The sequence below is a fragment of the Ambystoma mexicanum genome, chromosome 3p (assembly GCF_040938575.1).
Source record: "Ambystoma mexicanum isolate Mex_15411 chromosome 3p, UKY_AmexF1_1, whole genome shotgun sequence".
In the NCBI taxonomy this organism is placed as follows: domain Eukaryota; kingdom Metazoa; phylum Chordata; class Amphibia; order Caudata; family Ambystomatidae; genus Ambystoma; species Ambystoma mexicanum.
In genome coordinates, this window is record NC_090925.1 from 111,212,422 (window position 1) to 111,238,658 (window position 26,237).

General features: G+C 43.5%; 1 protein-coding gene across 1 annotated transcript in view; it reads left to right on the plus strand.

Annotated features, from left to right (window-relative positions):
- The window catches only part of LOC138580135 (rap1 GTPase-activating protein 1-like), a 713,312-nt gene that overhangs the window by 555,007 nt on the left and 132,068 nt on the right, over positions 1 to 26,237 (plus strand). The window contains exon 17 of the mRNA XM_069650446.1: positions 9,264 to 9,395. Within this exon, the coding sequence (XP_069506547.1) occupies positions 9,264 to 9,395 (132 nt within the window). The remainder of the gene's footprint in view (positions 1 to 9,263; positions 9,396 to 26,237) is intronic.

A 26,237-nucleotide genomic window follows, 5' to 3' on the forward strand; every position in this document is an offset into this window, starting at 1 on the left:
TAGGCCTTTTCAGCTAATAAGCCCACATGCCATGCCACAGCACCACCAAGTAACCATCCCTGGAAGTTCACCTCCAGTTCTGAGACATTGCTCAATGTTTTATGGGTATGCAAATTAGCTGAAAGGGTCACATTTTCTGTCTTCTAGGAGAGCACAAGGATGCACATAACCTCATATGCCTTTCAATCTCCATGAGGTCATTAATATGGTGCAGTCTGACATCCTTTTGATTGGAGCATTGAGGCATGTTTATTAAACACCATCAAAGTTATGGTGAGCATAAAGAATGTATGAAAAACTTCCATCTATCGTAATGTGACAGTAGAAAAGGCCATTTCAACTAACAAGCACGCATGCCACAGCGTTATGAGTAAGACAGACACTTTTTTGACATGTAACACTGATGGTGTTTGCTCATCTACCTCAATGCATGTCCAAATATACCACACTAATGATCCCTAATGAGGGTGACATTTCTTTGTGCTTGTCCTCATCCTTTGGAGTATCCTGTCTTGGGTTGGGTTGGTAAAGCTTTGTATAAAACACAATTTTATGGAGCAAAAGTGATTTTTAGCTAGTCTTCATAGCCATGAAGTTCATCCACAAACTTCTAACAGTCTGGCTAATGTGTTTGTATGTAACACAATAAGCAATAACCACGAGAATTTTCTAATTATGAATTTATTCTTTTTAAACTATACAATTTTTTTAAAGATTTAGTTAATTTTTAAAGTAATCCTTTGTGGTGATCAAGGTGTGCACGCCGCTACATGTATCGGTCACCCAGACAGTCTTCAAGCGGATGCAAATAACATATCATACATCACTGATACGCTTATTTGATACAATTAAAGTTTCAAACATTAATTTTACGGCCTTGAAAAATGTATACAGTTCAGATGTTCAACTTCTTTCAAAGTTCACCCATACGTCTTTATCTTTCTCATATTTGTGACACATAAAATAATTTTTTGCATAAATGTGCTCATTACAAGTGAGCCTGTGTATGATAATAGCCCCACAATTGTAATACATCAATATACATCGTAATATCACCACACTCACTTCTTTCCCTTTCTGTCATTCCTTACCGCTCGCAGCATTCATGAGATAAATTGTTTATGTTAGTGTTTTATTTCAGAGACATTTTCAATGTTTACCCTGCTTCTGTGATACGGTCAAACATAGCTGCTGATAGGCCAACATGTTCACGTGGTCTACTCAGATAGTTTGTGTTTCTATGTTTGCATACCAACAACAACCTGCGGGGTTCAACAAGGTTCATCAGTGTCGCCACTGCTCTTTAACATCTACATGATCCCACTAGTCAATCTCCTCAAAAGACATGGCCGCAACTGCTACAATTATGCAGACGACACACATTTACAAACTTAACATGAGTGGAGAGCCTGGCTGAACCCATATCACCTGCCTCACAGAATGCCTTAACGAATGGATGAGCACTAACAACCTTAATCTCATCCCAGGCAAAAGAGAAATCATGATCACACCCAGCAACCCATCGAACCAACCCTACATTCCATAACCTACCAAAATGGGAAATCGGCCGAAACTTCCAAAGTAGTTACAAATTCAGACTACTAATGGAAAATGACTTGACACTAGAACCACAAGTCAACGTATTAGTAAAGAAGTGCTTCTACCACCTATGCACAATTAAATGGATATTACCTTTCCTCGACTTTCCACATAGAACACTCACTGGCATCTCCCTTTTCATGTCAAAAATAGACTATGCCAACAGCATCTATCGGAATGCCAGACCACCTCACCAAAAAACTAGAGAATACAGCAGCAGCAAGACTACTCCTCAAACTCACTAAGAGAGAGCACATCACACCAGCGCTAAGAACCATACACTGGCTACCAGACCAATAAAGAATCTTCTTCAAAAACCCTCTGCATAACCCACAGTGCAATCCATGGCCATGGAGCAGAATTCATACAGGAACAAATCTCCACCTACAAACCAAATCGAACAATGAGGTTTAGCAATGATTTTCTCCTTGAACCAAAGCAGTACTCTAAGTTGAAATTTGGTGAATCAGCATTCTCATGCATCTCAGCAAAATTGTTGTTTTAGGACAAACAACCATGCAAGGATTAGAAGCAAGCCAAGTCAATGGAACCATCACAGAGAAGCGCACAGACTGCACCCATCACTAACCCTTCTAAAAACCTACCAGTTTCTCATACTGGCTCTCAACCACCAACCTCACCCATACCTCTACCACAGTAGAAACCTGAAACCACCAGAGACTGCACACTCTACAACACCCAACCAAACCAAACGCACTACAGAAAACTAAAATAACAGAAACACAAACCACCCCACACACACACAGACACACACCCATACAGCAAAACACCACCAAATGAATACCAACTAAAAGCAAACCCAGCTCACAGTGACCGATTGTTCCGAACTGAAGCTACCATGGTCGGACTGGGACAAGAAATAGGCCCGGACACCGAAAAAAAAAAGTGGCCCACCCCTCACCTCAAAAATGTGACCCACCCTCGCCTCACGACCCTTGACCTCTGATGACATCACCAGAATCAATGTCATTTGATCCCACCCCAAAGTGACATCCCGGGAACCGATGAACCATGACCTTTCACCCCTTGACTAAATAGGAAGTGGCATCAAATGGCATGGTTTCTAAGTACACTACGAAAAATATGGTTATGATTTCACTAATGTGATATACATTTCATACAAGAATGGATCATCATATGTATCAATAATATCTGTGTGTATAGATCCATATTGTCAAATTACTGTGAATGCAAGCAGACGTCCAAGGCCAAATGATAATATGTTATTGTATAGCACTTACGCCTAAACTCTTTTTTATAGAACAAATATGCATACAATATCACCCAGTCTGTGTTGGTACTCATTTATCGATTTAAGAAGGATGAAAGGCTGAGATGGCCTTGCTGGGATTTGAACCTGCAGATCAGACACTCATCGCAGCAGTGAACGCTCAACCCACTGAGCTATCATATCGGCTATAGTAGAATGAGCAATTATTCTGTAATTGAAACTATCAAACTTGAAAGAGATTTAACAGCAGACTAGTTAAGTTCATCTGCAGGTCTGGTGCAGAGTTGGCTGCACGTTCAGCCTGCATGCATCTACTTTCAGGCTACAGAGGTTGGCAAAATAGGGAAAGCAGCGCACTCACAGGACATCCCATACTCGTTACCTCTTACATGCAAACAAACATCCTGAACAGCATGCCAGTGGGATGGGAAAGATAGACACATTACAACAACGCATTCCTTGTGGCACTATGAAGTCAGTGGCCACTTGATGTGCTATGTTCAAATATGTCTACACTGTACAGAAGCTTTTAGGCACAAAGATTTTGTCAAGTGACCGAGGACACCGAGATGGAATGTCTTGTGATGATCGTAACAGAGACAACGGCAGAACAAAAAACATGCTATTACTGCAACTTGCGAAAAACAAAATACATAGTCCGAAATGGATGCTTATTCTACCCTAAAATTGGTAGTTTATCACTAATATCACTAATACATATTTATCACTGATACAACAGCACAGCAACTCCAGGGGGCACAGTGATAGCCGCCAGCCCAGTAGCGGCCCCGGCCCCTCACCTTTGTGTGATGCAGCAGCATGTGAATGATGCATGCATCATAATTTATGATGCACGCATCATGCATGCAAATAAATCGATGAATTATGCCGTTGCAGGTGTTATTTTTATATTTTAAAGATATGTATTTTCCAAATTATTATTATTTTCTTCAAACCAGGCCCAGGTATGGGCAGAAACCGCCCCCCACTCTCCAGGGACAATTTCCTCCCGGCCACGGGCCGCAGGGCCGAGAGTCCAATCAGAACTTGGCTACCAACAGCACAACAAAGCTCTCTTGTGCTTTCCCAATCTATCCTACTAACTACTCCGGAGCCCTCCTTCCTTTTCAGATCTGCCATAGCGCCAAGAGACCATGGAAAGGGCAGCAGTGCATGGTCTACATCACAATAACATAGCATAACATAAGATGGACAAATTCTCAACAAAGGTTCACAAAATCATGCACCATAACCACAATACTTGAAACTACTTACCAGTGTGTGCTGAATACTTTTATTTTACATAATGTCACGAACAGTATCAATCAAACTTTCAATATACCTAAAGTAAACTTCATAAGGAGTTAATTTCACAAGTGTTTTGAGAATATGAACTGTTATACCTTTTCATTATTATGATAGTTTAAATGTTGATGGAAAATTGTGCAAAACATTCCAATGAATACTTCATTCCAAACAACGTAAGTTCTAATCTGTATGCATGCATTTGGGGAAATGGCTTTAAGTTTAGATATCTAAAAGCATCCCAAAATAATAAACCCTTCTTTCCTCATATTTACAATCTCAATTATTCGGAACTTGATTTGTGTGACCTTATGGATAGTTTCAAATACGTGTCCTGGCACTGGGGATCTTGTATTTTTATTCCGAATAGTCCTTTCGTGTTTGCCAATCCTCTCCATAGTTGATCTTATTGTTTTATCCACATATATTTTCTTCATGTTCATTTTACACAATAGACTGAACCTTTTTGATAACCATGCAGACTAACACTTCAGTGGGGTTTCGTCATTTGAAAAATTGTTATATAACACTGAATAAGAAATCACATGATCGCAATCTATAGAACTTAAACAAGGGTATGTGCCCGTTTTTGGTGAACTTAATACGGTCGTCATTTGCTATGGATATAATTTCTGCTTGTATCAAATGATCCCTTAAATTAGGTAGTCTTTTACAAGTGATCTTTTGTACATTTTTAGATGTATAATGACATCTTTTGATACTGGCCCATATGTGGTGATGATGATCAATTCATCGTTATATGTAATATTTGGATGTTGTTTTAATAGGTCTCCTCCAGATTATTAGAATGCATTGTTATGGGCTTGTGCCAAAAAGGCTGCAGGCTACTTGAGCAATTTCAGTTTCTCCTTTAAACAATTTCACTCATTGTGAACATTCTGATTATTGGTGTGTATTCTTCGTGATCTCAGAAACGGCTAACCTGGTAAGCCTTTCAACAAACTTTGTGGGTGATATGAATCCAATCCTAGAAATGAATTACTGTCAGTATCTTTATGATGCACTGTAAAATGAAATTCACTTGTGTTCAAGAATTGTAATTTCAAATCAATTATTTGGATACATTTTTCAAAATCCACAAATGCATCAATGCTTGATTTCAATTATTCAGCACAACGCTTTATCCTTTCTCCAATACTTTCAGGTTTTATGTGGGACAAACAGACAAATGTTTGTGTATGGGTGTACATTGATGAACTATTACAACCTTTTGTTATGCATAAATTGTTCTGCTAGCAAGTAAAATGAACATAAATGGGGGTAGGGTGTGTGCCATCATAGGGGAAACAATGTGAACTGAAAGTAGGTGGTTTGATTTGGTTCAGATATATATATGATGTAGTTCTGGTCAGGTGGATCAAGCACATTGACATTTTATTCTATTTGTGAATACGACATATGCCACAATCAAGTTCACTGTTATGGCCTTAGAGATAAAGATCGCATGTTTGGGCACTGCAGGATTTTGTAAAACAATTGGATTTCATTTTAAAGAGCATCATTAAGATACTGACAGGAATTCATTTTTAAGATGGGATTCAAATCACTCACAAAATCCCTTTAAAAGCTTACCATGCAAGCCGCTTCTGAGGTCACAAAAATATGCCTCAATATTTAGGATTTTCACAATTAATCAAATTGTTTAAAAGAGAAATTGAACTCGAGCAAATATCCTGCGGCATTATTGGAAAAATCCCATAATAAATACATTACAAAAATCTAGACGAGGTCTATTAAAAGCGCTTCAGAATATTACTTTTAAAGATGAAATGATTTTTCATCACCACATTTGGTCCAGTATTGAAAGATGTCATCTACCCCATCAGGAAACAAATTGCATAGCATTTGTAAAATTACACTAGAGGTCCTTACAAAAGATGCCCTAACTAAAGGGATATTTTTGTATGAGCAGATGCAACATTCATACAGAATGCCAACCTTCTTGAGTACACTGAAAATGGGCACATATTATTGTTTAAATTGTGAAAATTGCAACAATGTGATTTCAGGACCAGTGTTATATCACCCACTTGCAGGTGAAAATAATCACACTGCAGTGTTATCCCACGTGTTCATCAAAATGTGCAGTGTATTGTTTAAAATGCCCATGAGGAAAAATATGAGATTGAGACAATAAGATCAACTAATGAGAGAATTGGCAAACATAAGAGACATTCGAAATAATGCAAGATCCCCCAGTAAGACACTTTCATGAGGCTAGCAATCAAGTCCCAAATAATTGAGGTTGTAAATAAACTAGAAAAGGGAGGAGATTGAGAGAAGCATCTGTTATGTTGGAACCATCTGTAAAGTTCAAAACATTTTCCCCAAACGCATGAATGAACATTGGAACATACATTGGGACTCATTACGAACTGGGCAGTAATCTGGCGGTAAATCCGCCGGAATGCCACCCAACGGAGTTACTGTTACTGCGACTTGGTCCGGTGGAATTACTGCCGGATTACAATTGGCGAAGGTCATCCCCATTTTTTGAGAGTCCATTTGGCTCTATTGGGAATTTTTGGTGGAACTACCACCGGCAGAATTACTGCTGCGCTAATTCCACCATGTTTGCCAATTTGTGGCAGGAAGTGGGAGGATTGACCTCCAACATGATGCTGGAGGTAAACCCCCCAACTTCAGGGCCATTCTCGTAGTATGAAGATGTGGGAAAAGTGGCAGTAAATTCTGTTACCACCAAATTATCCTGCACCGCCATACTTGTAATTAGTCTTAGTGTTTTTATGAAGTATGTATTGAAATTGGTAGCGTTATTTCAATCAATGTTTTAATTGTCATCATCTTATAAGGATGTGACATACTATGTTTGTATTCAGAGCATAAAGAACATTAACGGTGAACCCAGACACCTTTGAGTGCCAATTAGGTCAAACACTTGAATCAAACTACAAAAAAGGAGAGACCATGAAGAGCGGTCAAAGTGTCCCAAATATAATTTCTTTAGCATTCATAGACTACATTTATTAGAAAAAGTAAATCTGTAATACTCCGTCATAAAAGGCATTTAAGACCATGGAAACATCTGAAAAAGGTGTGCATCATAATGAAATCAATTTGAATATTGAACAATGATAGATACCCCAACCTCCTTGATGATATATCAAAAATTCATAGCTGCCGAATTCATTGACATCAAAACCATGTAACATGTGAAAATAAACAGAGACCAACATTTCTTAAAAGCACATAAAAACAACATAAATAAAGAAAGAAATTAATTACCAATTAATTGGTAAGAAGTTCAAACGTTTTAAATATGGCACATGATTTGTGACTATCTGTTGGGACTTTGTTCAGCTTCTTTATTCAGGGTTGGATACAGAAGACATCGGAGTGCACTATGGGCCTCATTACCAGGTTGCCGCCGACTTCATAACACAGTTTCTGCCGCCTGATATTCCGGTACCACCGGGATATTACAAGATTGGGGACAAGGAAGCACCGGCACCGTTGCTTCCATGAAAACCATGCCCGCAGGGGCTGGTGCTCCCGACAGGTCAGACCTGCAAGGAGCACCGGGCCCTGCAAGCATTCTCCTAGATTGGCGATCCAGAAAGGGTGCCAGTATGTTGCTACCGGCACCCTTATTTCCGGAGCGCCAGTCTTGTAATGGGGCCCATGTGTCCAGGTTAGTCGATCGGCAGCTTTGTTTGGCTGTCTGACCGACGCAGGGTAAACATTGAAAATGTCTCAGAAATAAAACAGTATATTACATAAACAACGAATGGTGCGGGATTATGGGAAAAGACAGGGGTGAGTGTGGTGATATTACAATGTATATTGTATTACAGTTGTGTATATATATTATCATACCTAGACTAATTTGTAATTAGCATATTTACACAGGAAATTAGTGTATGTATACATCATGCTGTCTGGGAGATCATGTAAGATGGGTGGGTGAGCTTTGTGGTGGCCGAACCTCTGGAATGCGTAGACATTGCACTGACTATGTTAAGAATGCTGGACAGCTGGAATTGTAACACAGTCCTATCAGGGAAGGTTTAGTTGGGTGAAACATGTAATAGCATGACACAGCATGGTCGCCTCAAAGGCTTTTTTTTAGAAACTTGGTTAAATCTTCAAAAGATATTTTATGGATTAAAAAGAGGAACAGCTTCATTTGAAATTTCAAGGGGTAAATGCTTATTGGGTTACTTTTAAACTCATTATGGACCTTAACAGTGTCGTGTATGAACTTAATGCAGACAGATCCAAAAGAAGGATTTAAAACGAGTTTGAAATTAGAATTTTGAAAGTCCCTTTGCAACTGGTCATAATCATTTACAATTTTCATACCCACAATGCATTAGTCAGTAGGTCTGAACTCGAGGTAAGCATTCAGGGATGACTATGGTGTGCCTCTGTGGCATGCATGGCTTGTTAGCTGAAATGGCCTACACAACGCTCACATTTCGGGTATGAGGGTTTTATCATGCTGCTTTAACCCACCATAATATTGATGGTATTAGATATATTTACTAGTCCTCAAGAAACAGAATGGCACTTTACAGAGCATAAGGAGACCAGAAACACTTGGAGGGGGCAATCCAGTGACTAAAGGAATGAGTATTACTTGGGTTACATTTACAGTTGGGCTGGGTGGTTCTTTTGAAACAGGAGAGGGTGAGAAGAAGATGTACATTGAGTGGAGTTTTACAGGAGTGAATGCGTTCTTTTGTGGTCTGAGCTAGATCCTGGATGGTGTGAACTAGGCATCCAGTACTTCCGTTATGGTGTAGTAGCTATACTAAAAGAGATGAGATGGGCTTTAAGTTAATTTGCAAGATGTAGGAGAAAGGTACTGTCTTCTCAGAACCTGTAACGTAGATGAGGAATGCTTGTATCCAAGTGATTTTATTTCAGTTGTAGATTTATATGTTATCAAAATATGTTTGCAAGGTTCCTAGAACTCTACCAACTCCACATGCTCACTGTAACTCACTTTCCACCTCTTTTAAATTTGTATTGAACACATACTAGTACTTGTTCCTCCCACTCTTTATTCTCTCTATTCTTATTTCTTATTTAAGAAGCTCTTGTTCCCCTTCCATCACCATAGGAGCGGACCAGGGGTGCCCTCATGGAGAGCCTGTATGAGGAGCTGCAGCTTCGCAGTCAGAGCATGATGGGGTTGGTGAGCGATGACGAAAAGATGGAGAACGGTGGCGGGGGCTTCTTTGAGAACTTCAAGGTGAGCAGGAGCGGGAGGTAATCACCCATTCATAACTTTCACGGAGTTCAGACCGGAGGGTTCCAACATGGCGCAGCCCAATGACAGGGCCTCACATCAGCTTCTCTTCTAGCATGGAGGGCCCAACAACAAACATCCTGACCTGGTGCCTGCACACTTACTTGTATCCATCATCATCATCATCAGTTCAATTGATTGGAACACATGTTTGTATTTTCAACTTACTTGTTTCGAAACCTGACCACTTGTAACCATTCTGCTTCATCAGTGTTACGTTTAAACGCAAACACAGTGCCTCCCATGGGTCTCCCATGTCATGTTGTTCCTTTTGGAGACAATCCAAAGGCAATGGTTTCAAAAACAAAAAGAAACCTGCATAACTTGTTTAGACTCTACAAACATGTTCAATTCCAATAACTGCTCAATGCCAGAACCCAATGGAGCAACAAAGAGTTATGAGACGCTTTCGTAACCGGCCCCTTTTGTCAAGTCAAGGATGGACTGGACACCACCTTCTGCATGCCATCACTAAATTTCTCTTTTCCTGGAACAGAGAAAGAACTCATCCAAATGTTCGAAAAAGTTGCAATATTGTATTGTCGCCCTCTCGGAAATGTACTTTGAAAATATGTGTACCATACATTTGTGTAATGTAACGGAGATTATTGCTCTTATCATGTGAAAATATATACTTACAAAATATATATGTTTAAAAACAAACTCAGACAATTTCTCTCAATTATGGTCCAATTCGTCGACATTTCCACATTTCGTTCAACCTTGGTGATGCGAGAATCATGTTATATTTGGCTGAATTTGCTTTTGTCAACCTTCCTTTGTGAAGCTATTTATGAACACTTATAAATGGGCACATTTGGGAGCAGCAATGGAACAGTATGCACAAGAAAAGTAATTCAACTAATTGTCGACAGGAATAGACATTACGCAATTTTGCCATTTCCTTGGCTTAGAATATACATAGTTCCTTTCTCGATGGTATTGGGGAGAAGTTGTTGAGGGAACAAGTTGGGTTTATGGTCTATGCATCGAAAAAGATGCATCGAAAAGACAATGCATCGAAAATAAATGTATCAAAATTCTATGTTTTACATTAAAAGTACATATCCATCGAAACTTTTCCATCGAATGGATATGTACTTTTAAATGTAAAAGATAGCATTTCGATGCTTTTATTTTCTACGTTAAAACGTTACATGGAGCTGTCCAGTGCTGAAATGTCGGCACTGGCCAGCTCCTTGTTACGTTTTAATGTTTTTTTGTACATTGGGGTGGGGGGTTTCCCCCCAACCCCTACACCCACCCCCCTTAACCCTATCCCAACCCTAATTCTAACCCTAGCCCTAACCCTAAACCTTGCCCTAACCCTAATTCTAACCCTTGCTCTGACCCTAATTCTAACCATTGCCCTAATTTTAACTCTAATTCTAACCCTTGCCCTAACCCCAACCCTAATTCGAACCCTTGCCCTAACCCCATCCCTAATTCTAACCCTTGCCCTAACCCCATCCCTAATTCTAACCCTTGCCCTAACCCCATCCCTAATTCTAACCCTTGCCCTAACCCCATCCCTAATTCTAACCCTTGCCCTAACCCTAATTCTAACCCTTGCCCTAACCCCATCCCTACTTCTAACCCTGCCCTAACCCTAATTCTAACCCTTGCCCTAACCCCAATTCTAACCCTTGCCCTAACCCCAATTCTAACCCTTGCCCTAACCCTAATTCTAACCCTTGCCCTAACCCCAATTCTAACCCTTGCCCTAACCCCAACCCTAATTCTAACCCTAATTCTAACCTTTGCCCTAACCCCAACCCTAATTCTAACCCTTGCATATCGAAATCCAAAGAATTTTATTCAAAGAAAAGTAATTTCGATGGAAATGATTTTCGTTGAATAAAATTCGATGGAACTGACTTAGATGCATTTGCATTCGATGAAAAAACGTCCAGATGCCACCAGTTGGATTGGAGTTGCTATGAATGCATAGGATGCAGGGAGTCCCACTCTACATTGTCTTTCAGTCCTTCCTACTGCCAAGTTGTTACTAACATAGGTCAGTCCTTGTGCCTGGCAGAGAACCATGACTCCTGCTCGACTAAAGTTTGAGCGACTTCAATGGCTTTTTTGGTGATATTCCAATCCAAGATTATAATTACACATCCTTAGAAACGGTAGGTCAGTATTTAGTGTATTTACGTGGTAAACACATGCACTTTGTGTACAACTCAACTCCAAATATGACTAATGACCATCTGATTGGACCGTAGTTAGTGAATGGGCTGCACACTCAAAGTACATAAGCACTGTGCCATCTACTCGGATGCCCCCCACATGGCACTCAGTCATCTTTTGTTCATGTGCAAGGCACCAACACAGACTATGCACAGTGTGTGTAACTGAAACACACAGAAAATGGTCCGGATTGTAGAAGGGATTGCACCACAACTGTTCTTGGAGGTTCATGAGGACTCTTCAGTTATGGGGTTGAGGGAATATTAAATGGCAGTTTTCCAGCACATCTTCTTTGGTTTCAATAGTTGAAAGGTTAATACTTTGGCTTTTTTGGTGGATCTTGCTAATATGCTGGGTAGAGGTTCCGGTTTTTCACATCGATTTGCTGACATATTACTGATAGCAAACTAGACAGAAACAGGTCAAACAACTTTACATTCAACACAAGGACTTTCTGAATGAAATCAAAGGAAACCTCTGGTGGACACATAACCAGCAAATTGCAAACACACAGGCGAAAAATACTTAGTTATGTGGTGAACATTACGGATAGAAATACATAATTTGTGAAAATCAAGAGAGTTATTACACAGTGTGCTCCCACATAGCAAATGGCACATGTTACTGGGTGCCCTCCAGGGGCACATATTGGTTTGACCGAAAAGTGCTGTTAGGAGCAGTAGGGCACCCATGCTAGCTGATAGTGAGCTGCGTTCAGGTGAGGACTGGTAAAAAGTGACTATGGTTGAAACAACTGTCAAGTAGACCCAAAGAGCAGAGGGAATGTTAGATATCTTCGCCTGTGCACACACGGCTGGGAGAAGACTGAAGCTGTGTGGGGGAAGGGTGAAATCTCCCTTCTTGAAGGCGAGCTATGAGGTGGGGGGTGTGTCACGGGACATGCATTCAGATCCTCCTCCACAAGACTCATTAAAGCCTGTGTCTGTTACGCACACCCTAGTACTATACACGGAGCACTGCCCTTCTACTGCCCACCACTGAACTGTTCCCTTATTACTACCCACTGCCCCCAAACACTTCATACTGCTTTTACTCTACACGACCTGAAGAAGCCTAAAGACACCACCAACTCTGGCAAGCCAATGCAAGCTGTGCCATGTAAATTCTGGTCTAAACCAGCATCTGGTCCACCTTCCCCAAACATAATCCCCAACTGCCACTGCTGAACCTGTGTCCAGAGATCCGGCATACCAGTTTGCCTTGACCACTCACATGGAACACACAAGTGAAAAACGGTACTCCACAAGTACTCCCTCTAGGGAGGATTTACTGGGTGACTGAAGATTACCTGGCAGATGGTACCCCTCATGGCTGTTCCCCTTTTTGCATCTCTCGGGGTGGAGGGGCGAGGTTTTCAGAAGGAAAAAAGGCAGGTCATGTGCAGGAATTTGGGATTCAGAACATGAAGGGTGGCAAGGCTAGGTAACATGCTTTAGTCAACAATTTTTGAAATTAATGTTTCTTAGAGAATAATGCTCAGCACTCTAAGAGATTTCTTATATATACAAACATGATGGTACTAACGCAGGTGGGTCAGTGCTTTAAGGGGTATTCGCTTAGCAATGTAACTGAATATTGTGCAAGTGACGCGTGTAGTGTACTCGGGTCATTGGGTGCTATGGTTGGATAACTGAAAAGAGCAACCTCAGGTCACATGAGTTCTGATCAGTGCCTTATCCCTGTATTTTTAAATTTGTTTATTGGCATTTTTTGTGCGTGGCATTAGGACAGGGTTCGAAATTGAGGGCAGCTGGAAGCTATTTAGCGTGTGCTTGCAGCCTAGAAGAGCTTGGTTAGTCTGACAGCAACAGCTACCAGGAGCTACTTTTGGATCCCCAGAGCAACCAAAGAAACACACCTCTGGGAATATAACGGTTACCAGACATTTGGTTGAAAGAAATTGATCGACCAGACAAATGGTCGAACCAATTTGGTCGAAAACCAAATGGTCGAATTTTTTTTTTTATTTTTAGGGGGGATCCCCCCAACCCCTTTTTTTTCTAAAAACCCATTTTTGTAAAAAACGAAAACCCGAAAAATAAATATATAATTTAAAAAAAAAATTCGACCATTTGGTTTTCGACCAAATTGCGTCGACCAAATGTCATTCGACCAGTTTTAGGTCGACCAAATGTCTGGACACCGAATATAACTCTGTACGTTTGGGACAATCTATAAATAAACCTTAGGACATGTCTATATGGCATATGAAGTGTAAAGGGTCATAACATAATGTACATAATCATATGTTTTCATCTTATATGGATGTTAGATTTGCAGAACGATATGTACCAGCTCTTTGTGGCCCAGTGGTATCTCCTGGTCACTGGTTAACGCTGGATATCCAGGAGCTGCTTTTAGCTCCTGCTTATCTAATCTTAATTTAGATCCCTCTAGGACATATTTATATTCTAATTTCCACAGGAAGTCCTTGCACTCCAAGTACTCAGTGATCATCTAATATGTATCTGGGTGCAGGATTACCAATATGGAGTAAGGTAATTACTTCCATCGTAGAGTCCAGCCCTTAGAGTGTATATCCTGCACAAATGCACCAGAGTGAGGTGCCACCTATGCAAGATCGAGCACTCATGCTGCCCTTTTGAGTGCCGTTCACCAAAGATCTGCAAATCTGCTTCTAGATGTTTCTCACATTCTTCATTTAGTTTTAAGAGGCTCCCCCACCTCTGAATACGGTATAGTTTGTCGCTTCCTTAAGTTAATTTACAGTGGTCTTGGAAATCTTGGCTGGGTGAGAGGTAAACAAGACTGGACATATTGGGAACATGTTCAGTTTAAAAGATGTTATGCAAGGAATCATGTAATAAGCAATCTCTTCCATGGACACAAGTTTTTCTTTTCCTTGAACAACTGTAGTGGGAAACTGATCACAAATAAGGTGGACAGTTCAGCGCGGGTACAAGCTTCTAGATGTTTCAGTGAGGTGTTCGCCCACTGAACTCGAAAAGGGGTACTCCGTTGCTGCTGGTGTTGGCTTGACCTACAAAATGGCATTATTAATGGTGTATGATATGATATTTATATTTATATTGTGCCTATACACAATGTGTTTCAAAGCGCTTCAAGGCAAAGGAGGGAACAAGGGAAAATACAATGACATTCTTACAGGCCATGAACAGTTAGGATGTGAAATTAACTATTGTAATCGGCTTGACGACATTTCAGATAGTGCAAGAGCTAAAACATAGATATGGAAGGGAGGGGGAGAGTGGGAAGAAAATGGAAACAGACAGGCGACTACGGTAGTTGGCCTGATGACATTTCCGGTAGAGCCGGAGAAACAAAAGGTGAGGGAGAGGGGTGCAGAAAGGGAGGGGAGGAACAAAACAAGTGACTATTGTACTAGGCCTGACGACATTTCAGATAGTGCTGCAAGGGGGGAGGAAAAAAATAAGAAAGGGGAGGGAGAGGAGACAGACGAGGTTGCTATCATACTAGATCCAGGGACAATTCTGATAGAGAAAGTGCATAGAAGAAAGTAAGGGGAGGAGGGAGGAGATAGGAAAAGGGAGAGAACAGAGAGTAAGCAGTCAAAAAGAGTGGAGAAGCAAAAGGGGAGAGTGAATTAATTTTCAGAAGTCAGTAGTAACACATAATGTTGCAAGCCAGGATACAAGATGAAGATGGGAAAAGCATGATTCAGGGCCACCATGAATACAAGATGCAAAGGAAATCCAGCATGAGAGTTGAGAAAGGGTGATGCACCGTAAATCAATGAAGTCCATAAAAGTCAAATCCAGCATTGGCCACAAGACGGTGATGGTGAAACCAGAATGTATCAGGACAGACTCCTGCAGAAGTAGGCTGTGGGGGGGAGCAGGGTAGAAGAATCAAGCAAAACGGGCAACACCTGAGAAGGGAGGGGGGCACAAGGGAACATCACAGGGGGATCACAGGGTGCGGGGTGGCCTGTGGGGACAGAGGTAGTAAACACATGTTGGTGCATGCTTACCTGCTGTCTGAGCAGGGGGGTCGGGCCTTGGGTCCTCCAAGTCTGAACAGGCCCAAACAGGAATTGCCCTTTTCTTCATCTGCCCTTCGCTTTGGATGTGTGGAGTATACAATAATACGGAAGAGTTAAGAGCAGGAAGGAAGAGGCAGGGCTAAGAAGGTGGGTGGTGCTTCAGCCAGGTGACCTAGATCCACTTGCACCTGCTCCTCATCGGCAAAGGAAAAGAGGCTGGAAGGCTCCTTGGGTAGGGGAAAAAGAGCAGCAACCAGGAAAGCACCAGGTGGGCGGGGCTTGCTAAGTGGTGAAAAAGAGCAGCAACCTGGAAGGCGCAAGGTGGGCGGGGCTTAGGCCAGGTGACCTAGATGCATTTGCATCTGCTCACTCCCCATCTGCAAAGGAAAAGAGGCTGGGGGGCTGTGTGACAATCCTTATGGCAAGAATGATGAACATGGTGATACAGTTTACAAATAACTTAATTATTTCCTTTTTGGTTGGCATAGAAGATAGACTGCTGAAATCACATTACTTGGTTTATGAGGAGCTACGGTTCATCACAGTAAATTACCTTTAGTTCCCTCAAAAATACTCATAGGGAGGTCTCAGGAAAATTAAGGTACATTAAAATATCAACTGTTAAGATGGCCATTTTTTAGAGTGACTGTCAGGAATGGCAATCTGTCAAGAGTGGCACAGGGTACCCAAGTAGGGTTTGGGTGGCTGTGCTGAGGTAAGGTAGCAGATAAGCACACACAGCAGGAAGTTCAACAAGAAAGAAGAGTAGGAAACAGTAGCTGTGAGCCAAAACGGGCAAAAGATACAAAGGTACAAACAAACTGGATTCCCTCTTGGGGTGTATGCTGAAATGGGAAAGAGTGTTCCACGAACCTTAGGAAACTCCAGCCTTCTACACAGATTGCTATAACAGAGGCCCACGCCGTATGCTCATGGCTGGGAACAACAGCAGTGGGTGTCTGTAACACTGAAAACGCGACAAAGGAAGGGGCAGAGGTTGCCTGCCGGAAACCAACAGGCAAGCTCTGTACAAAGGGATTACATAAGACACATGAGAAGACAAGAACAGAAATATCCAGCGAAAAGGAAGTCAATGAGCAATCTAGCAGAAGGAAATGAAGGAAAGGCAGTTAGACTGAAATGGATAACCTAAGGTGGAGTACGGATGACTCAAGGAAGAGAACAAGGAGCAGCAGTCAGAAAAACAGAAGGCTGCAAAGTAGGAAGCAGGTCTGCAGTCAAGAGTGGCAGTAGATGCAGGCAAACTGTATTGGACTGCGGAGGATTGTAGTAGGCTGAATGGCAGGGAGTCCAGAAGAACAGGATAGAGAGAGATTAGTAGTAGGCGCCAGACAGAGAGCCCAAAAGAATAGGGCTGCTAGGTAGGGAGCCCAGAGGAGCAGGGCTGTAGGCAGCGAAGAGGTGCAGGCTGCAAGGTAGGGAGCCCAGGGAACAAGGGCTTGGAGACAGCAGAAGGTTGCAAGCTGCACTGTAGGGAGCCCAGAGGACAAGGGCTGTAGGCAGCCGGAGTGAAGCAGGCTGCAGGGCAGGGAGCCCAGAGGACAAGGACGGTAGGCAGCCACAGTGAGGCAGGCTGCAGGGCAGGGAGCCCAGAGGACAAGGATTGTAGGCAGCCGGAGTGAGGCAGGCTGCAAGGCGGGCAGCAGAGGACTAGGACTGTAGGCAGCCGGAGTGAAGCAGACTGCAGAGCAGGGAGCCCAGAGGACAAGGACGGTAGGCAGCCGGAGTGAGGCAGGCCAGGGAGCCCAGAGGACAAGGATTGTAGGCAGCCGGAGTGAGGCAGGCTGCAAGGCGGGCTGCAAAGGACTAGGACTGTAGGCAGCCGGAGTGAGGCAGGCTGCAGGGCAGGGAGCCCAGAGGACAAGGACTGTAGGCAGCCAGAGTGAGGCAGGCTGCAGGGCAAGGAGCCCAGAGGAGCAGGGCAGCTAGGAGTGAGCCCAGAGGAGCAGGGCCGCTGACTGTAGAAGGCTGCAGAGGACTGTAAAAGGCTGCAAGGCAGGAATCCCGGAAAGGGCACTGGAACAAAACAGGATAATGCAGCAACAGGAACAGCATACAAAGTAAAGGGTCAAGGCAAACAGGGGCGGAGAGAACTCAAGATGCAAGACACTGTGCTCCTGCAGGCAGCTGCTTATATAAAGCCCTGCCCTGTTCTGAGGCAGGCTAATTGACAGCTTCTGTAGCAGCACACCTGAAGACAATCTGCCTCCTCCCTCTCTGGTCCTGAGCAGGTGGAAGCAGCACTGGCCGCTAGGGCTTCTGGGGATTGTGGTCCCAATAACGATGAATGAGAATAGCCAGGAATTGAGGACTGCAGCCAGGTGCATTATGGTAAATGTGGTTAATTGAATAAAATAAGAAAGAACCAAAGTTGAGCAAATGGAAATAAAAGACCCAGGCGTGAAAAGGAGTTGTTCAAGGAGTATTAGGAGGATAAATGAGTACCAAGTAGTCCATGATGGTTGCCAATGCGTGCGCCAGCTGCGCGGGCATGTCAGTGACACGATCATTCACCCAGTGAAAATCAGGATTGGGATTTACCCTCATGCAGAGGTTCCATGACAAAGTCGAAAAGGAGCAGTGGTAAAGACATCCCTGCCAAAGGCCAATGGAATCCTATAAAGTCATTATTCCATTGAGAAAGCAGAGGCCAAAGCCAGACTTTCATATGGTGGGGCATTACAAAGCCCATTGCACAAGTTAAAATGCCTTTCCAGTGTCAAGGGATATAAGTCTCCTCCTCCCTGATGCTGAGTGTGTGTGATGAGATCCAGAGTTCTCATTTCGTAACATTTTTGTCTCAACATGCTGACTGTTGGCAGTGCTCTCCATACAGCCTTTTGACTTTCTATAGGGTTACACCCCTTATATGTGTTTGATCCTGACTCTGATAAACAGACTCATTACACACTTAGGTGGGACCCACATGGGATGATCTGACTAGATGTGAATAGGGTGGCGCCATTGATGTTTAGCAGGCATTCTTCTGAAAGAGAGGCAGAGCGAATAGCATAGGGGCTTATTGCATATGCTGCGACCATTCATTACTAGTAGAGACTTTAGTATAAGTGCTTATAATGACATATACACATGCCTGGGAAGATGTGAGCAGCACACTGGATCTGTCTGAAAGAAGGTGTTAGAGGAACAGAATGAGCCCGTTATAGTGAGTCACTGCATCTTCATGGGAACATTCCGGGGAAAGACATATGATATGATATGATATGATATGGTATTTGTAACGCGCCTATACACAAGTGTTTCAAGGCGCGACGAGGCAGGGAGGGAGGGAAACAAGGGGAAGACAGACAAACGATCCTACTAGGCCAGGTGTCATTCAGATCGCGCAAGTGCAGAGGTAAGGGGAAAAGGAGAAAGTGCAAGGGGAGGAGGTGGGGGGGAAGTGCAGTACAAGGTAAGTAGCGTAATAAAATAATAAATAATAAATAATAAATAAAAATGGCCAGCTGGTGGCAAGTGCGAGGTAAGTGCAGAGCAAGTGCTGTGCTGGGAAGGGGGGCTGTAGGGATACAGTGACAGTCCCACAGTGCAGGGGGAGCCAGGGAGGCAGTGCAAGTGGAGAGTGGCTGGGCCCTGGACCGAGGTCGCTGAGAGTGGCCCAGATGCAGGTTTAGTGCAGAGTTCAGTGGGGAGTTAAGCAGGTTTAGCAGGGGAGAGGGAGAGAGAAGGCAGAAGCGAAGAGGAAGGTTTTGAGGTACTTCCGGAACCGGAGATGGTTCTCCTCAAGTTTCAGGGAGGCAGGAAGGCTGTTCCAGAGGGAGGCCCCTGCTGTGGAGAGAGATCTACCCCCAGCTCGTTGCTTCGAGAAGCGGCTGACCATGAGGGAGTTGGAGACGGATGAGCGAAGGGCTCGTGAAGGAAGATATTTAGGAAGAGAGAGTTGAAGGTATTTAGGCCCCAGGCCCCAGAAGGCCTTGTGGACAATGCAGAGGGTTTTGAACTTAATCCTCGCAGCCACTGGGAGCCAGTGAAGAGATTTCAGTCCTGGAGAGATACGGTCCCTGGGCTTGAGGCCAAGGACAAGTCTCGCAGTTCTGTTCTGGATAAGTTGCAGAGGGCGGAGAGTGGAGGCAGGCAGATTAAGATAGAGGCTGTTACAGTAGTCCAGCCTAGAGAGAACCAGGGCTCGGGAGACAGTGAGCTTCTGGGGGAAGGAGAGGAAGGGAAGAATACCTCTGAGGAGGTGCAGCTGGTAGTGTGACTTCTTAGAGACGTCAGATATATGAGGAGAGAAGGAGAGTGTGGAGTCGAAGATGACCCCGAGGTTTTTAGCCTTGCAGGTAGGGGCGGGAAGGGGGCCAAGGGAGGCCGGCCAGAGAGCTGCAGGGAAGAAGGGAGTGGGTGTGCCGATGAGTAGAATCTCAGTCTTACTGGCGTTAAGGCAGAGGTCATTGGTGGCACACCATTCCTGGATAGCAGACAGACAGTCGGAGATGAGGGAAGGAGAGGAGGAGGCCGAGGGTAGCCTGAAAATGAGCTGGGTATCGTCCGCATAGCATTGGAAGTGGGGGCAGAGAGCGGCGATGCGGTGGGCAAGGAGTGCCAGATACTGGTTGAAAAGCCAGGGAGAGAGGTTGGATCCCTGGGGGACACCACAGGTGGAGAAAAAGATGTCAGAGAGGAAAGGAGCCCATTTGGACCTGGGAGGGTCGACCGGAAAGGAAAGAGGTCAGCCATGCCAGAGCCTGACCAGTGATACCCAGGTTATCACGGAGACGGTTGAGCAGGATGGCATGGTTGACAGTGTCAAAGGCAGAGGAGAGATCGAGCAGAATGAGAACGCAGGGAGTGTTGGAATCGAGGTTCAGGAGCAGGTCCTCACGGATGTTCAGGAGAGCAGTTTCCGTGCTTCTGGCCGCTCTGAAGCCGGATTGATGGTCATGAAGATTACCAACAGATTCAGCATGGAGGTTAAGCTGGGAGATGGCCAGTTTCTCCAGGAGTTTGCCCAGGAAGGGAGTAATGGAGATTGGGCGATAGTTGGCCGGGCAGGAGGGGTCGGAAGAGGGTTTCTTGAGGAGGGGGTGCACAAGGGAGTGCTTGAGGGGGGATGGGAAGACTCCAGAGGCGAATGAGTGGTTGCAAAAGTCAGCCAGGGCAGGAGCCAGGGAGTCGATGTGGTCCTTGATGGTTTTGGAGGAACAGGGGTGAACCTGTTTAGACGAGGCTTTCATAGATCGGACTTGTCTGGAAACCTCATCAGCAGAAAAAGGTGGAAAAGCAGAGAAGGAGGGCGGAGGGGCGGCTGCAAGAGAGCAAGAGGAAGAGCCGGGAAGAGAGGGAGGGAGGAGAGCGGAGGAGAGCGAGGACAGGATGTCCTGAGTTTTTGAGATGAAGTGCGAGGCCAGTGCAGTGCAGAGGGCCTGGGAGGGGACAGGAGAGGTAGAGACTGCAGCAGGGTTGGCCAGCTCCTTGCAGATTTTAAAATTGTTCGGCCGAGTTGTTAGATGCCTCAGAGATGCGGGCTTGGATAAGGGCTCTCTTCTTGGTGAGAACGGAGAGCCGGTATTGCCTTTGGAGCAGGCGGCAGGCCAGTTTGTCAGAGGATGAACATGAAGCACGCCATTTCCTCTCTGCCACCCTGCACTTGCGTTTTAGGGTGACGAGATCCGAGTCATACCAGGAGTTACATTTGGCTTTGGGCTTCAGGCGGATTCTCATGACGGGGGCAAGGATATCGAGAGTATCAGATATAGAGGAATAGAGCATGGAGAGGGCTGTGTCAGGGTGGGAGACAGCCGGGGGGGAGGAGGGGGCGAGAAGGTAGCAGCGAAGGCCTCAACTGACACGCGCTTCATGGGCCGGATGACCGAGAAGGTGGGTGGCAGTGAAGAGGGTGGCTTTGCCTGTGGGGTAGGGAGGGAGAGGTGGGAGGATAGGAGAAAGTGATCGCTCCAGGAGAGAGGAGTGGAGAGAGGGAGGGAGAGGGGTGCACTAAGGAGAGGGACTGCCTATGCCTGAATTAGGCTTTTCTGGAACATTCTCACTCACTCAATCACTTACAGATCGCAGGCATGCAAAGGCTGTATTAATGTTCCCAAACACATTTCAATAAACATGGCTTGTTTGCAATCTCATCCACCGCCCTTACCCTTCCCTCGTAATGTTCTTTAAGCGTCTTCTATTTCTGAGTTCAGTTTAGTCTAGTCTAAGCGCTTTTGCTTGAATAAACAACAGGTTGTTTAAAAAAAAAGTCATCATAGTGCTCCGAGTAATCATTACAAGCTGCACAAAGCCTTTTGCAAGAATGCAGGTTTTAAATAATACTTATAATTACAGTGTTCTGCAAGGTTGAAGTGTATCAAGCTGCATAGGATCTTGTTACTTCACAAAATAAATGATCCCCCCCCCCTCTTCCCCCTGCCATTAAGGCTAAGAGCCAAAGCCCGTTTTTTCTGCAGGAATGCAACACCTCTTAAACGCTTGAAGCTATTTGGTTGTATCTTTTCACTGGTCTCTCACCAACATGCAGCTGAATGGTCAAACAATGTGCTGCATTGACATCCCTGAAGATGTCAAGACAGTCAATTTAAACCAGGAGAACCTGCTGGAGCTCGCTGCCTGTTTTGCCTATCTTTGTAGTATGCATCATTCCAATAAGAAGTTCCAATTTTGGATTTGTACTCGGATTTAACCCGATTCACTCTCAGTGCTCTCTCAGTGCTGAAAGCAGGGTGGCCGAGATGAGTTCTTCCCTCACTGTAGCGCATGGAAGGGCTGAGGTTTCAGCTTTGCTTCATTTTGACTGACATACCTAGATAGGACCATTTTCAGCATCAAATCCGTCCCTGAGTGGCCCAAATGATCATGTAGGCAACTAATCCAGTCTGGACTTTGAACTACCCATTTCTGGCATCGCGCCCGCTGAATGACTGTGACTTGGGCAGCATTTCACTGTGACATCCAACTTGGACCATGTATCGGCAAGCTCTGCCTCTTCCATTGACAACATCAAACAAGCACCACTCACAAATGTGCCCAGGGCCATCGAGCTCAGGTTTCCTCATCATCGGGCAAAATCCATCCAAGGACGATTACTTTTGGCGATAACTACTAAGGACTGTTCGCACCAGAAAGGGCTCTCTTCCACCGCAAAACATCTCGCAGGTAAGCCACGAAGAACCGCCTCACCACTCACATCGCTCGGTTCAGCATCATTGCCACACTGCGCACACAGATATTACACTAACAGAATAACTCCTCCAATCCTGAAAACCTCCTCTAGGGACCTCTGCACATAGTCAAGATTAGTAACATGTGCCATAAATGACACACAATGAACGAACATGCTTGGGCATATGAGAACCAAAACCTTCACCCACTGCTGCACCAATCTTTGGATCACTGATCCCAAGTGGTTCCGCCTTTCTGAATCACCATCTCTCACACACACACCAGCAGGGGAGTTGCTAGGTCTGGAAAAGACGCTACGCTGATGTCGGAACTGTTGGGACTGGGGGCTAGCTAGTCTTTTGGCTGTAGCTCCTGAGATTCTATCCGGGGCTACAACCAAAAGATCAGGGGCTATAGCCCCCTTAGCCCCCCCTAGCAACGCACCTGCACACCAGGCAGCCACCACCTCATCACGCCCTTTCACTCTCCCTCTTCTTTAGCCCTTCAGAGCTGTCCTGTTAAGCAATCCTTCATCTCACTCCTCTTCCAGCTGCTCCAGCCGCCAAATGAACTTTCTTTCTCAAATTCAAAAGTTGACTCAAATTACAATACAAAGACAAATCTTTTTTCACGTTGTAAGAGTGAACTCATTTAGTTTCTTTTCATTTTATTTTGGGTGCAAACCTAGTTTTGGGAAGCAACTGAGCAATGCCTGGAGGTGTGACCTCGTATTTAAAGTGAGTTTTTAGTAATAGTGCTGTAGTGAATTCATATTCAATGTGTAGTGTGATGTACTTTGGGAATTCGTTTATTTTGACCGAGTGCTTGTACTTTAACATTGGAATTCAACACACGTATAGACTATATTTTGTTACGTTTGCACTCTGTAGTTTTAGCTTCACATTTGTATTTTCAGCATGTGTAGTCTTTTCCTTTATATAGGCAGCAACCATATGTTTTTTTGTTTATTTCCTGCTATGCTTGTATTTACTGTGCGTGCTCAAGTGTTTGAGAGTGCAATGGGCGTATGTATGCATGTTGCATGTGTGTGATTGGTGCTCTTGTTCTTTTGGAGCGTATTGCCTGTGTCTGTATGAATGTTACATGGGCACTCAACACTCGATCCTTGCTATTTGCATTTATGCTCATTCTGAGTGTCAGGTATGCACACAGTGCAAGTAATTCGTCTGCCCTATGTGTCGTTACGTGTGCGATCTATATATGCAAGCCATATTGTGTTTGTGTGGGTAGGTGGTATCTGAATAGTGCAGCATATTCTGCATGTGTGGTCAAAGCTTATGGATGTACATTCAGTGCATATTGTATACTCCACGCTTATAAAAATGTGGTCACATGCATACGAGCATCACGTACGTCACTTTAGCTACAGTGCCACTACTACTGTACATTACAATATATCTTGATATAGTTATATGTTGTATATCCTTCAAATATATAGGTATAAAAAGATTGATTTCATAGAGTTGCAGTTGTGTCTCAAGTTAAAGTTATGTCGTTTTATACAAGAAAACATAAAACATGTTTGCCTCTTTAAATTTTGTTCTGGCCCATTGAAGTTCGGCAAATTACACATGAAACTGATTCAGTCAGATCCTAACACTCCTGGCAAATTTTGCAAAGTTCCATCAACGTTTTCAATACTTAAAGCCATTGATGAAATAGTGTTTTGCACTGCAATTTCCATAGTTACAGAAACATGAAGCTTTTGAACTGCATATTACTAAATTCTCTGCTTCATTTGTCTGATTTTGTCAAGCACTTAGCCATTTTCCTAACATTTGGCGCGAAAATATTTCCAATATTGCTAGTCTATTTTTCTGAATATGTCGAGTTAAAGTTATGTGTCCTTCTGTACATGTGCAGTAGAGCTAGAGGTACAGAACACAATGAACAAAACATCTTCAGTTTCACGGATGAGAATAGAGGAATTATTTTCTTTTTTCCACTGTAAAGTATCATGCTACCATAATTATACTGCCTTGAATATGCTCTCAGACTATACTGCACTGAGTTGTCTGCAGCCTTGAGAAATGTCTGTCTTGGGTTGATTAAGTTATATATAAAGTAGCAATGCCTTCTAAGACAAATACAATTTCCTGGAGCAAAAGGCTTGCATTTGGGCTCATTTGCAAACCCACAATGGCTTGCTGATGTGGGCCTGAACTGGAGGGGAACTTCCATGACTGCTACTAGGTGGCGTTGTGGCATGTGGGACTTGGCTCAAATGGCTTCTCTCTCTCTCTCTCGCTCTCTCTCTCATTCTCTCTGTCTCTCTCTCTCTATCTATATATGATAGTATTGCGGTAGTAACTATGATTAAAATCACATGACACGTTCATGGGAAAATGTGAAAACATGTGTCTCTTTTACTTTTTACCTTGTCTTCGAAAGTTTGATGAATTTGACAAGCCACTAATAATCTGGCCACATCCGATTGCCCATGAAAAATAGGTGTTTTTAATTGGATTTTTGCATAGATTAAAAACTACAAGCTTTTGGGATGCTTGAAATTATCTGCTCCGATTGTAGAGATTTTCGGCACACACATAAACTTTACCTGGTATTGGTGCGAGCACCAAAAAGAAATTTGAAACTTCGATCGACCACATGTGAGATATTCACTTTTGAAAATCCAAAAATGTATCTGTAGATTGATATGTGTGCATCAAAAGCATAAATGCACAAACACACACCATGGCCATCAACAACACGCTCGGAATCCATGCTTACCAACAACAAGCATGGAATAGAATTCAACACACCTGAAGCAAAGGGCATACAATGAAAGAACTGCAATCAGAAAGACTGAAACATTTTTGAGCAGAGATTAACAGAAGAACAACTTGGAGTAGCGAAGAATGGTGGTGTGCCATTTTCAAAGGACGAGATAACAGATTGACATTAGCCTAACCTTTTTTTTGGAACAGATGAGTAAAAGGCTCTAGAACTGAATTCAAAAGACTAAGCGATAAGGACACTGTACTAGAAAAGAAACAGAGATCATGGACAAATATTAACATTTTAAAAGTTTGTAATAAACTATATAAAATAAAATAAAAAATAATAATAAAAAATAATTCAACACAATACAATATCGAGAGACAGCAAGTATGAACAACACACATGGACCAGACCTGGAAAATGCCTAGGTGCAGAATGACAGAATAGAAATGACAACAGGCCCGGAAAACATGTTCAATTCGTAGAAACAAAATGCACGAACAAGGGTGACTTCTGCTTGGCAGCAGTGTGATGTATAGTTCCTCCTTGTCATTTGCCCATAGAACATTGTTTAGACTTTCCAGGACCATCTCATCAGTATCAATCTTTTGGGTAAGAGCAGCTCCAAGTTTAGGAATCTGCGATTGGTTACCTCCATCTTGCCCGTATAGCCCAGTTAGATTCAG